This window comes from Hyperolius riggenbachi, chromosome 8 (assembly GCF_040937935.1).
Source record: "Hyperolius riggenbachi isolate aHypRig1 chromosome 8, aHypRig1.pri, whole genome shotgun sequence".
Lineage (NCBI taxonomy): Eukaryota > Metazoa > Chordata > Amphibia > Anura > Hyperoliidae > Hyperolius > Hyperolius riggenbachi.
In genome coordinates this window covers 32,196,216-32,210,664 of record NC_090653.1, presented here as the reverse complement: position 1 = coordinate 32,210,664, position 14,449 = coordinate 32,196,216, and the positions used below count along the sequence as shown (strand labels likewise).

The 14,449-nt window shown below is 45.8% G+C and overlaps 1 protein-coding gene across 3 annotated transcripts in view; it reads left to right on the top strand.

Annotated features, from left to right (window-relative positions):
- The window catches only part of PHF1 (PHD finger protein 1), an 85,922-nt gene extending 81,964 nt beyond the window's left edge, over window positions 1-3,958 (top strand). The window contains exon 14 of one of the 3 annotated variants that reach the window (XM_068250170.1): window positions 3,280-3,958. In XM_068250170.1, the coding sequence (XP_068106271.1) occupies window positions 3,280-3,612 (333 nt within the window). In that variant the 3' untranslated portion in view covers window positions 3,613-3,958. The remainder of the gene's footprint in view (window positions 1-3,279) is intronic. The other 2 variants (XM_068250169.1, XM_068250172.1) reach the window with 2 other exon arrangements.
- Window positions 3,959-14,449: the final 10,491 nt, after the last annotated feature.

Genomic DNA, 14,449 nt, shown 5'->3' with positions numbered 1-14,449 from the left:
GAATTTGCGGCGCGGCGAAAAATTGGGCGTGGTCATGATGTCATGTGGGCAGGGCTAACTGTAATGTAGTTGTACCAGCTAACGTAGTTACATGGAAAAAAAATGAAGTAAACGCACATAATGACAGGTAGCCTTTCACCAGTAAATGCACATAATAATCAGCTTTTCAGCAGTTAATGCACGTAATGACAGACTGCGTTTCTGCAGTAAATGCACATAAGAGCCTGCTTTTCACCAGTTAATGCATGTAATGACAGACACTTTCCCCATTAAATGCACATAAGAGACAGCTTTTCACCAGTTAATTCACATAATGATAGACTGCGTTTCCGCAGTAAATGCACATAAGGGACAGCTTTTCACCAGTTAATGCACATAATGACAGACTGCGTTTCCGCAGTAAATGCACATAAGGGACAACTTTTCACCAGTTCATGCACATAATGACAGACAGCATTTCCCCAGTAAATGCACATAAGAGACAGCTTTTCACCAGTTAATGCACATGACAGACAGCCTTTCACCAGTTAATGCCCATAAGAGACAGCTTTTCACCAGTAAATGCACATAAGAGACAGCTTTTCACCAGCAAATGCACATAATGACAGACAGCGTTTCCCCAGTAAATGCATGTAATGAGAGACATCCTTTCACCAGTAAAAGCACATAAGAGTCAGCGTTTCCCCAGTAATGGCACAGAATGAGAGACATCGTTTCACCGGTAAATGCACGTAATGAGAGACAGCATTTCACCTGTAAATGCCCATAATAGACAGCTTTTCACCAGTAAGTGCACATAATGACAGACAGCCTTTTTCCCAGTAAATGCATGTAATGACAGACAGCCTTTCACCAGTAAATGCACGTAATGAGAGACAGTATTTCACCAGTTAATGCACAGACAGCCAGTGTCCCCCACATAGGTAGCCAGGCATATAGCTGTCCCCAGTGTATGTAGCCAGGCATATAGCTGTCCCCAGTATATGTAGTTAGGCTGGTGGGCTGGGGGACCCAGGGCAGCTCAGGCCTGGCTGGTGGTGGTGGGCTGGGGGCCCCAGGGCAGCTCAGGCCTGGCTGGTGGTGCTGGGCTGGGGGCCCCAGGGCAGCTCAGGCCTGGCTGGTGGTGGGCTAGGCGGAAGGCCTCAGGCCTGGCTGGTGGTGGGCTTGGGGGCCCTAGGGCAGCTCAGGCCTGGCTGGTGGTGGTGGGCTGAGGCCCCAGGGCAGCTTAGGCCTGGCTGGTGGTGGGAAGGCCTCAGGCCTGGCTGGTGGTGGCGCGCTGGGGCCCCCCAGGCCTAGTTGGTAGTGGTGCTGGGCTGGGCTCCGCTCAGGGAAGCTCAGGCCTGGCTGGTGGTGGTGGGCTGGGGCCCTCCAGGCCTGGTTGGTGATGGTGCCGGGCTGGTCTCAGCTCAGTGCAGCTCAGGCCTGGCTGGTGCAAAAAAAAATAAATACATTGGCAGATGGCTGGCTGGACACCCACTCACCTTGAGCTGCATTGAGTCTTTCCTCGGAGTTCCTCCTGCTGGCTGCTGCTGCTGGCGTCCGGACGTTTCCTGTGCTGTCCGTGGCTGTGGGTGCCTGTGTGGGTGTGAGTGCTGCCGGCTGGCTGGCTAGTCACTATCTAAGTGACACAGTCTGTCTTCGCCTCTTCGGCCGTCGGCGGGAACTTGCTGTAGCTGCCTGGGCAAGCGGGCGGGCCAGGCGAGAGGAGCGGCTGCAAGTGTCACATGACGCCGGACATCGTCACGTGACACAAATTTATACGCCACCAACAACGTACACTTGTGGGCCGCTCTGCGTGGCTGCTAGCCAAAGCCAGCATGTATATGACCCGGCCGGGGCGGTGACTGACTGGCGGTCATACTGACAGAGTGACAGTCAGCGCCAGGCCCTCCTCCCACAGGCTCAGTCCAGACAGACAGTCCTCCTCCTCGTGTGAAGGAACTTGCGGAGGGGGGGCTTTAGGGGGGGCTGATAAGTCACCAGCTGGGGCTGAAGCCTGGGTAAGCCCCAGTGTGGCGCCGCCACTGCCTGTGTGTTGTCCCTTCCTCTCCTTGCTCCTCCCAGTCTCTGTTATCACTCCTTGAAAAATGTGACTTTTGGTTAATGTCATTCCCATAGGGAACCAGGAGAGTAACGGACAATGCACAAAAGTACGTGGATCCACCATGAACATTACTCTGTTTACCTTAGGTAGCTTTGCTTTGGTCCTGGTGTCCTTTAAAGAGAACCTGAGGTGGGTTTGAAGATTATTATCTGCATACAGAGGCTGGATCTGCCTATACAGCCCAGCCTCTGTTGCTATCCCAAACCCCACTAAGGTCCCCCTGCACTCTGCAATCCCTCATAAATCACAGCCATGCTGTGAGGCTGTGTTTACATCTGTAGTGTCAGTCTCAGCTGCTCCCCCGCCTCCTGCATAGCTCCGGTCCCTGCCCCTGTCCCTTCCCTCCAATCAGCAGGGAGGGAAGGGATGCAGGCGGGGACTGGAGTTCTGCAGGAGGCGGGGGGAGCAGCAGACTGACACTATAGAGATAAACACAGCCAGCTCTGACAAGCTGTTTGTCAGCAGCGTGGCTGTGATTTATGAGGGATTGCAGAGTTCAGGGGGACATTAGGGGGGTTTGGGATAGCAACAGAGGCTGGGCTGTATAGGCAGATCCAGCCTCTGTATGCAGATAATAATCTTCAAACCCACCTCGAATTCGCTTTAAGGAAACATTTTTAATGACACACTGTATCCCCACATAATCGCCACGTGTTGTATATTTTTACAGTTTTCAATGTATGTGTTGTAGTAGTATCACACTCCTCACCAATGGGTTGGAGAGGTGGGGGGGAGGCTGCTGAACAAACAGTTGCTGGTGTTCTGCAGTCATGTGACCAGCAGTGCAGGGAAAGAAGAGAATAACCTGACAGATACATATTACACACAAAGAATACCTGAGGTGGCTGATAAAAGCTTTTGGGCCTTAAACTGACCTCGGTACAGCCAAAACATAAACAGAGATTGTCTGTTGCAAGTATCCATGATGATAGGAGAGGCTCCAGTGGCAGTTTTATGGCCTGTCTTATTCTGGTATCCCAGCACTGATGGATCTTGCTATTGCATCCTATACAACATATGAGACCATCCACAGTGCATTATCTACTAGTAAACATAAAAACTGAAAATTAGAATAAAAGTTATTAGGTGATTGGTTGCTACAGTGTATTGTGTTTTGCTCTGTGTATGATGATATGTAGCTAGTGACGCTCAGTGTGTATCTTGTGTTTCCCCAGCGAGGTGTCTCCGGAGGTCTCGGAATCTTCCCCCGCGCTGCCAGAAGCCCTGGAATCTTCAGCGCCGGCCGCCTCCCCAAGCAAGCCCACGTCCTCCCCTCCTCCGCCATCTTCCTCGTCGTCGTCGGAGGGCTGCGATTGGTCAGACTCCGTGGAGCAGGGCACGCGCGTGTTGGCCCGCCGGGTCACGCCAGAGGGGGACACCCAATATCTGGTGGAGTGGAAAGAAGGCAACCTATTCTGAGTGATGGCCATAGAGATCTCACGCTCCGCTCCTTTGTGCTCCCTGCGCGGATCCCATCGTCTTGGCTGACTGTAACATTACAGCTCTGAACTCTGCACACGCTTGTACATAGCGGTGCTTGTGCTTGTCGTCCTGTCACGTGTTTATACTGTGTCAGCTCACAGAGGCTGCGTCACATTACCGCGGGACGATTCGATGAAGGAAGTCTGTTTTATTTTTCCCCTCTTTGCTTTGTTGTACCTCATCCTCTACTAAGTGGAACGGAAGGTTCGGTGTCCTGTCCTTTCTGAGGTCTGGTTTATAAGATGGTGTCCGTGTGTTGAAGAGTTACGCAGGTTCTTGTCTGTTAGAATTCCCAAGAAAAAGAAAAAAAAAACAAAATTATGTCTGTTCAGGATTATTAAAAAAGATGGACCAGGTCTTTCTCTTCTTTAATGATGGTAGCGGTTGTCTTTCTATTTACAGTGTTAAAGCATGTGTGCACTTAATATACTAAAGCAGCCTTAAAGTGTACCTGAGAAAAGAACTACTTCATGATTAATACTTACCTGGGGCTTCCTGCAGCCTCATGAGGACCGTGGGCTCCATTGCCATCTTATTTCAGGTTTGCTTTAAAGCAGCGGTAGGGAACCTACGGCTCGGGAGCCAGATGTGGCTCTTTTGATGGCTTCATCTGGCTTACAGTTAAGGGTTGATTCACTAAGCTACACTGATCAAGTAGCGCAGCTTAGTGTGGCAGCGCAAGTAACATTTTCAAAGTAGGCATGCTTTTTTTTTTTCTTGTTAAGTTTCCTTTAAAGTTTAAAGGGAACTTTACGTGAAAAAAAATGTAGCCAGTTACTTACCTGTGGCTTCTTCCAGCCCACTGATGTCCTCCTTGTCCCAGGCCGTCATTCCACGCTGCTCCGTTCTTCCGCTGCTAGACCTGACTACATATCACAGATATATAAGTAAGCCTTTCCCCATGGCAGCGCTCAGACCTGACTACAGATAACATTATGTGAGTAAACCTTTCCCCATGGCAGCAGTCAGACCTGACTAGAGATCACAGATATGTGAGTAAACCTTTCCCCATGGCAGCAGTCAGACCTGACTAGAGATCACAGACATGTGAGTAAACCTTTCCCCATGGCAGCCGTCAGACCTGACTAGAGATCACAGATATGTGAGTAAACCTTTCCCCATGGCAGCCGTCAGACCTGACCAGAGATTACAGATATGTGAGTAAACCTTTTGCCATGGCAGCCGTCAAACCTGACGACAGATCACAGATATGTGAGTAAACTTTTCCCCATGGCAGCACTCAGACCTGACCACAGATATGTGTGTACATTTTCCCAATGGAATCACCATGAGCTTGCTGGTTAGTCTGTAACTCAGGGTGTTTAAAGCCCTACTCCATAGAGCCACATTAATCCATGCCGTGCACTGATGAGGATCAACCAATCCGAAACAGTCTGTATGCATGTTGGATTATTGTGGCTCTGTACAAATTAACAAGCTGACACATTGCATTCCAGCAAATCTGGAGGTGTGTTTAGTTCACAGGGACAACAATGGGTGATTAGCAATTTTTAAGCAGTGATGCATCGTGGGAGACTTCTCGGAGCTCACTCCAAACTCCAAATACCTTCTGTTTTAAGAAAGCAAACTTTTGTTTTCCATGCATTCTAGTAAGAGAGCTTTTTGGTCCATTGTAGCCCCTTACACACTCCTAGGAGTTCTGCTTCACCATGAGCTTGCTGGGTAGTCTGTAACCAATGTACGGTAATGAGGAAGGACTTTGGAGCAAGGAGATTGCAGCCGATCGGTGCCCTCGCCGTGCCTCTGCGATGCTCCAGTCCCCGGCGGCGACCACTTCCGGTTTCGCCGTCAGGACCCGACAGGCATGGGAACGTGAATGATTCTTCGCGTTCCCAGCCAAAATATCGCCCCCTATGCTGCTATTGCGGCCAGGAGGCCCCCCCAGGTGAGGAGAGAAGCCCCAGGTGAGTAAAACTCATTTTTTTTAGTAAAATTAAGGTTCACTTTAAAGTCAGAAAAAAAAATGAGTTTTACTCACCTGGGGCTTCTACCAGCCCCCTGCAGCAGTCCTGAGCCCTCGCAGCCACTCACTAATCCTCTGGTCCCCCACTGCCAGCTAGTTTCATTTTTGCCGACAGGCCTGGCCAGGCGTAGCTTTTTCCGCATTCCTGACTGCAATTAGCGATATTGCGGGCCGTAACGCGTACAAAAATATGCGTTGCCGCATATCTATGCGTCCGTAATGCGGTAACGCGTATTTTTGTACTGCAGCCCGCAATATTGCTAATTACAGTCGGGAATGGGGAAAAAGCTACGCGTGGCCAGTCCTGACGGCAAAAACAAAACTAGCTGGCAGCAGTGGACCAGAGGATTAGTGGGTGGCTGCGAGGGCACAGGACTGCTGCAGGGGGCTGGTAGAAGCCCCAGTTGAGTAAAACTCATTTTTTTCTGATTTAAGTGTCTCTTTAAACTTCAGCCTAAAAAAACATACTGTCATTAAGTTACATTAGTTATGTTAATTAGAATAGATTGATAATATAATCTCTTACCCACCGTTTTAAAAGAACAGGCAAATGTTTGTGATTCATGGGGGCAGCCATCTTTTTGGTTGAAAGGAGGTGACAGGGAGCAGGAGACACAGTTCCAACTGTCCTGTGTCCTGATAACCCCTCCCAGCTGCGCACGCTAGGCTTCAAATGTCAAATTCAAAATGTAAGAAAACATTTTTTGCACCAAAACAGCAGAACGAGAGCAACAACATCAGAAATCCTATCATGCTTTGCACAGCATCAGGGAAAAAATGCCCAGGCAGTTTTCTTCTGTGCAGCTACAAATGAGGCTTGTATAAGAGAAACATAGTTCTGATGCAGTGAAACTGTTAAAGAAACACCAAGCCTTTTCAGTGCTGCTGAGTAGATTTTTAGTCTGGAGGTTCACTTTAAGGGGTTTTAAGACTGTGGTCCTTAAGTGGTTAAAGGGTACCCGAAGTGACACGACATAATGTGATAAACATGTATGTACAGCGCCAAGCACACAAACAGCAAGGCTGTTTATTTATTTTATTTTACTGCCTGAAGGAGTTAATCTTCAGACATGCAAGTGATAGTTTCTCTCTTGTTGGACCCTGGTTGGATTATAACATAACCCTCATAGATAAGGAATTACAGCCATAAAACTTTTCCTGGCAGAGAACAACTTAGATGAGCTCACTTGACCAAAGGAAACTCCAAAATCACTATATATGCCACTCCACAAGCTTCTGGGTGAAGTAGAAGACTGCAGTAGGACACAGGAATATACACAGGCTGTATAGTGTGTTAACAACAGAGCTGCATAAAAATCATTACACTTACAAGATTGTGGTTTTGATCAGGCATACCAACATCTAATCAACCGTCTAAACACACTCTGTGGCCAGCGGTGCTGTAGTCCGAACTCGTGGGACAAACAGCTGCAGCGGTGACTATGGGAGGGTCCTATTCTGTGGGTACTGGCGGCGTCATTACACGTTTTGGCGTGCTCCACCTTACTCAGATCAGGTCTGGCCACGGAGTATGTTTAGATGGTTAAAAAGGTGTTCATAGGTCCATTTTGATTGGATGTTGATATGCCTGATCAAAACCACAATCTTGTGAGTATAATGATTTTTATGCAGCTCTGTTGAGCGCTCCAGTGTCAAATTGCAGATGGATAAAAAAAACTTAAATAGTTCACGTATTTTAGCTTTAGGATGCATAATGGACTGGCATTGAGCAGAGACAATAAAACTCTTTTGTATGTTTAAACATAAATTAAAAACATGGGATATCTAAAAAAAAAAAAAAAGTAATTTTTAGGAGTAAGAGGATAAATACAATTGTTTATCTCATCAGTTGATTTTCACCTCAGGTTCACTTAAAAGCATATTGGAAATTGATTACAGCAATCTCTCAGATTGATAGTCTCATCCCTCCTGTGACTACCAGGTGGAACATGACTAGGTTCAGTCCCACTTTCCCCTCTCTTTTCTGCTTTTTGAAAATGTTAATTATGAGTAAAAGTAGACTACACGCAACTCACGTTTATTGCCATTGCTCTACTGAATCTAAATTTCACTTAAAGGGCATCTTTCCAGCAAGATGTAGCTAGCAAAAAGGTCTCAACAAACAGCATAATATACTTCCATCAAAAGAAAGTCCAGAAGACCCGAGAAAGAAAGTTCCTGAAAAAAAATGTACTGAAATATATTGAGCGTGAGAGTTGAGAGTGTATCACTAAGCAATCTCTCTGCCACACCAGCAAACCATTGTGAGAGCCATCTGAGTGACCGTCAAAGCAAAATTACTCGAGGGGATCACAGAAAACTCATTGATGAAGTCTCAGGAGACCTCAGATGAACTTGAGGCCCTTCCAGGCCAGTTAAAGAGGAACTTCAGCCTAAACATACTGTCATTAAGTTACATTAGTTATGTGAATTAAAATAGATAGGTAATATAATCTCTTACCCACCCTGTTTTAAAAGAACAGGCAAATGTTTGATTTCATGAGGGCAGCCATCTTTTTGGTTGAAAGGAGGTGACAGGGAGCATGAGACACAGTTCTAACTGTCCTGTGTGCTGATCACCCCTCCCAGTTGCTAGGCAACGTGAATAATACCATAGGAAATCCCATCATGCTTTGCACAGCATCAGGGAAAAAAGCCCAGGCAGTTTTCTTTGATGGGTGGAGCTTAGCTAAAAATGCAGCAAAAAATTATGCTTTGGTAAGAAAAACAAAGTTCTGATGCTGTGAAACTGTAAAAGAAACACCAAGCCTTTTCAGTGCTGCTGAGTAGATTTTTAGTCCGGAGGTTCACTTTAATGTCACTGTTCATGGTTCCACCATTTCAAAGACACTGCTGCTCCAAGGATCCAGGCAGGGACCCCATGCTTTCATTTACTACTTACTAAGGACATTTGAAGCTCTCGAGGGCCAAATAAAATGGTAAGGAGGGCCACATTCAGCCCACGGGCCTTGTGTTTGACACCTGTGCTTTAATTTGCAAAAAAAAATGCAGTTATTGCAGGCCTGGATTGCAGACACCTCAGACTTTGTCCTCCATGAATCTACAAGTGTATTGGCTGGCCCAGCTGTCACTTGTCCCTTTGTTTACTTGCCCATAATAGGTAGCTACAGATGCCCCCAAGTATTAAGAAGCTAGAGGAGCCTCGGACTGAAGGGAGATCTGGTTAGTAGAATGCAGAGACCCAGGTGAGTAACCTCTCAATTACACTCTGCTCAAGACTCTGCATAGATAAGGCAGGAGGGAGGTGCTTGGGGAGGGGAGTGAGCCGCCTTTCCATCATCAGGCGGCTGTGGCATGTGCCTACAGTGCCTTATGGTAAATCCGGCCCGGAGTTATTGCAATATAAAAATGCCAGTTTACTGCAGCAACAGATCACAGGTGGTCAGGTCCGCACTGCAGACCTCTCAGAGCCTCCTTCCTCTCCCTCAGGCTTGGAGTCCACTAGCAGTGCGTTTTACAGTGCTTGCCAATCGCCGGCAATGGGAAAAGCACTGCAACAGTGGAGCCCTAAGGGGGTGGTTTCATTTGCAGCTTAGGGATCGCAAAGCGCTGCATGCAGTATTTTGGGAGCTATTAATGGCTGGAGAGCCAAATCCCAATCTCTCCGGGACTTTTGTTTAAAATCGTGGGACTTCCAAGATCCGGGAATCACAAGTATTTTGCGAGTTCCTGAAAAGCGTCACCAGTGGGCCCACCCTCCTACTTGGTAGCACCTGTAGGGGGGTGGAGCCAGTCTGACGTAAGTGAAGTGCGCTGTTTGCATATCTCTCCAGCAGCCGCTGGAGGGATATGTAGAGGGCTCACTTCTCCTGCGCAGACTGGCTCGACTGACGGAAGTGCGGGGACCCGGTATCGGAGCTGTGGGCAGCAGAGGACAGCGGCGTGGAAGCGATCCGTGGGTATGGGGCTGGAGGAATCCCCAGGTATGTATAAAACGTTTTATGTATACCAGCTCTGGTTTCCTTTAAATCTTTGACATCAGCTGATTAATGCGCTTCTGTGCAGATAAAAACAAGCTCTGCAACTCACACATCGATAAAGACTGGGCTGGGCTTTAAAGCACAATGCAATCCTGAGGAGGCACAGATGCGAGCTGAGGTGTCACTGCAACAGAAAGTCTGGGGGGGAGGGGGGGGATTGCTGTCCCCAAACTCACCAGACTCCATCTATGAGAAAATAAAAATACAGTAGAGTCCCGGTTACCCAGAACTCAACTAACCAGCAGTCTCAACCAACCAGCACAAATCGCCGGCGGTAAAGCCCAACTTCTTCGGCTGTTTTTGGGTTCTGCTGTGCTTATAGACTGGGCACTACGGCTTCATCAAGGTTAATATACTTTCATTACTGTACTTTAACATTTGGTTCATGTGATATGCATATTGAGTGGGGTATAGTACTGTATTAGCTAGGTCTATTTTTAATATTGAATCTCAAGCAACCAGAAAGCCCACTTATCTGGGATCAGCTGATCCTTGTCGGTGTCAGATAACCAAGATTCTACTGTACAGGGTTTGGTTTAGGGCAAGCGAAGTCCAAGCCATGGAAGAAAAGTGTTCGAATAAAGAACAGAAAGATAAACGGCACCACCTAGTGGTGAATATATAAAATGGCATGATGCTCTGACTGAAAAAAACATATTTAAAAAGGTACTGTAGTGATATCCAGTAGAATGTAGTAAATTGTTTGGGATACCCACTTTTACATTAAAGAGAATCTGTATTGTTAAAATCACACAAAAGTAAACATACCAGTGTGTTAGGGGACATCTCCTATTACCCTCTGTCACAATTGCGCCGCTCCTCGCCGCATTAAAAGTGGTTAAAAACAGTTTTAAAAAGTTTGTTTATAAACAAACAAAATGGCCACCAAAACAGGAAATAGGTTGCTGTACTGTATGTCCACACATAGAAAATACATCCATACACAAGCAGGCTGTATACACCCTTCCTTTTGAATCTCAAGAGATCATTTGTGTGTTTCTTTCTCCCTGCAGTTCTCATGCACTGAAGTTTCAGGCTGCTCTTTTTTCTCCTGCAAACAGCTTTGCCCTTGTCTGTAATTCTTCAGTATGTGAAAGCCCAGCCAGCTCAGAGGACGATTTATCCAGCTTGTAAAAGATAAGAGAGAAGAGAGAAGCTGCTCTAATCTAAATAATACACAGGCAGTGTGCATAGAGGGGCCTGGAAGGGGGAATTTATAGCAGAACCACAACACTGAAGAACTTGGCAGCCTTCCAGACACAGGCTGACAAGTCTGACAAGGGAAAGATACATTGATTTATTACAGAGATGGTGATAGTAGAAAGTGCTGCAGTAAGCCAGAACACATGAGAATAGCATTTGGAACTTGTAGGATGATAAAAAAACAGGATGCAATTTTTGTTACGGAGTCTCTTTAAAGTACACCTGAAGTGAGAGGCATATGGTGGCTGCCATATTTATTTCCTTTTAAAGAGAATCTGTATTGTTAAAATCGCACAAAAGTAAACATATCAGTGCGTTAGGGGACATCTCCTATTCCCCTCTGTCACAATTTCGCCGCTCCCCGCCGCATTCAAAGTGGTTAAAAACAGTTTTAAAAAGTTTGTTTATAAACAAACAAAATGGCCACCAAAACAGGAAGTAGGTTGATGTACAGCATGTCCACACATAGAAAATACATCCATACACAAGCAGGCTGTATACAGCCTTCCTTTTGAATCTCAAGAGATCATTTGTGTGTTTCTTTCCCCCCTGAGGGGGAAGTGCATAGCAGAACCACAACACTGAAGAAGTTGGCAGCCTTCCAGACACAGGCTGACAAGTCTGACAAGGGAAAGATACATTGATTTATTACAGAGACTGTGATAGTACAAAGTGCTGCAGTAAGCCAGAACACATTAAAATAGCTTTTGGAACTTGTAGGATGATAAAAAACAGGATGCAATTTTTGTTACGGAGTCTCTTTAAACAATACCAGTTGCCTGCCTGTGCTGCTAATCTCTTTAAAGCGGACCCAAACCAAACATTTTTTAATTCAAAATATTTAGTTGCACCACTCTGACACATACAAAGACAAAGATCAATAAACACTCCTTCAAGCCTATGAGCATTTCAGTGCATGCTTTTTCACTCTTCTCTTTTTATAACTAGGGTTATACAGGTGGCAGCCATCACTTCTGAGCTTAGTAGGTTTTAAATCATAGGTGTGTTTGTCATCAGCTACCCTCCCTCCCAGGGGCGTCATCTATGTGAAATCTCACACAAGCGGAGATCACCTCCCCTGTGACATCATCAGTAGCAGCCTGTGTTTTGTTTTTTATCTCCTCCACCAGTCTGCCGGATTCTGTCCCGGCAATATGAAAGGAAGGGAGGGATTCCTCCAATAAATGTAAAATCTATATATATAAAAGTGTGTGTGTGTGTGTGTGTGTGTGTGTGTGTGTGTGTGTGTGTGTGTGTGTGTGTGTGTGTGTGTGTGTGTGTGTGTGTGTGTGTGTGTGTGTGTGTGTGTGTGTGTGTGTGTGTGTGTGTGTGTGTGTGTGTGTGTGTGTGTGTGTGTGTGTGTGTGTGTGTGTGTGTGTGTGTGTGTGTGTGTGTGTGTGTGTGTGTGTGTGTGTGTGTGTGTGTGTGTGTGTGTGTGTGTGTGTGTGTGTGTGTGTGTGTGTGTGTGTGTGTGTGTGTGTGTCGCGATCACGCGAAAACGGCTTGACCGATTTGAACGAAACTTGGTACACAGATCCCTTACTACCTGGGATGATATGTTCTGGGGGTCTTGCGGCCCCCCTCCACACCTGGGCGGAGCTACAAACAGCAAATCAGATTCCACCCATTCAAGTCAATGGAAAAAATGTAAAAGGCTGCCATTCTCACAGTAATGGAGCCACAGTCCCCACACTTTGCACAGTTGGTCACTTGGTGACCGAGGTTACAAATCCAGGAAAAGTGGGCGGAGCATAAAACAGCCAATCAAATTTCAGCTGTTCATTTTAAATGGGAAAATGTAAACTGCAGCCATTCTTAGACTGTTAATCGCAGGGTTCTCAAACTTGCCACACTTGGTCACTGGGTGAATGAGATTAAGATTCAAGAAAGTGGGTGGAGCCTACAACAGCCAATCAAAATTCACCTATTGATTTTCAAGGGGAATATTTAAACTGCTGCTATTCTTACACTTTTAATGGCAGAGGCTTCAAACTTGCTACAGTCGGTCATTGGGTGACTGGGGTCAAAGTTCACTAAAGGGGCGGGGCCACATACAGCCAATCAGATTTCCTTGGTGGATAAACTGCTTCCATTCACACATTTTTGATGCCTGGAACCTGACAGCTCACAAACTTGGTCATTGAGTGACTGTGTGTCAAGGTTACGAAAAGTGGGTGGAGCCAAAACAACTTTTACTGGGAAAATATAAACGGCAGCCATTCCACAGCACTTCATCATAGCCCTGCATTACAGCAATGAAAACTAGGTAGGGAGCAGCTTGTGAAATGACAGTAACAAAAAAAACACCCCTAACAAATGGATTAGCCTCACAGTCCCGTCAGCCGTCACTGTATACATTACATGTTGTATTGGTGAAACCATTCATTTTTTTGAAAAACTTTTCACACTATTTTAGAAGGATTTTTAATAGAACATGCATAAACCATTTAGATTTTTTTTCCTCATTCGCGGAAGAACCCCTTTAAGTGTTTGAGGTTCAAATTCAGTAAAGGGGCGGAGCCAAAAACAGCCAGATTTCTTTGCTGGATAAACTGCTTCCATTAGCACAATTTTGATGCCAGGAACCCAAAAGCTCACAAACTTGGTCATTGAGTAGTGCCTGTGTGTCAAGGTTACAAAAAATGGGTGGAGTTAAAAACAGATTTTTCTGGGAAATTGTAAACTGCAGCCCTTCTTCACTGTTAATGGCAGGGTTCTGAAACTTAGCATAGCTGGTTACTGGGTGACTGGGATTAATAATCAGAAAAGTGGGTAGAGCCTAAAAATGCCAATCAAAAATCACAATCAAAATTCACCTATTGATTTTCAAGGGGAATATTGAAACTGCAGCCATTCTCACACTGTTAATAGCAGAGGCCTCAAACCTGCTACAGTCGGTCGTTAAGTGTTTGGGGTTCAAATTCAGTAAAGGGGTGGAGCCAAAAACAGCCAGATTTCTTTGCTGGATAAACTGCTTCCATTAGCACAATTTTGATGCCAGGAACCCAAAAGCTCACAAACTTGGTCATTGAGTAGTGCCTGTGTGTCAAGGTTACAAAAAGTGGGTGGAGTTAAAAACAGATTTTTCTGGGAAATTGTAAACTGCAGCCCTTCTTCACTGTTAATGGCAGGGTTCTCAAACTTAGCATAGCTGGTTACTGGGTGACTGGGATTAATAATCAGAAAAGAGGGTGGAGCCTAAAAATGCCAATCAAAAATCACATGTCGCTTTTCAAGGAGAATATTAAAATTGCTGCCATTCTTGCACTGTTAATGGCACAAGCCTAAAACCTGGTACAGTTGGTCATTGGGTCACTGAGGTTCAAATTCAGAAAAGGGGACAGAGCCACAAACAGTGAATCAGATTTGTTTCATTTCATGGGAAAATACAAATTATTGATGCCAAGGACCCCAAAACTCACAAACTTGGGCATTGAGTAGTGACTTTGTGTCCAGGTTACAAAAAGTGGGCGGAGCCAAAAACAAATGTCACTGGGAAAGTGTAAACTGCAGCCCTTCTTACACTGTTTATTTTAAGGTTCCCAATCTTTGCCCAGATGGTCACTGAGTGACTGAGATTAATATTCAGGGAAGTGGGTGGAGCCTATAATAGCCAATCAAAATTCACCTGTTGATTTTCAAGTGGAATATTTAAATTGCTGCCATTTTTACACT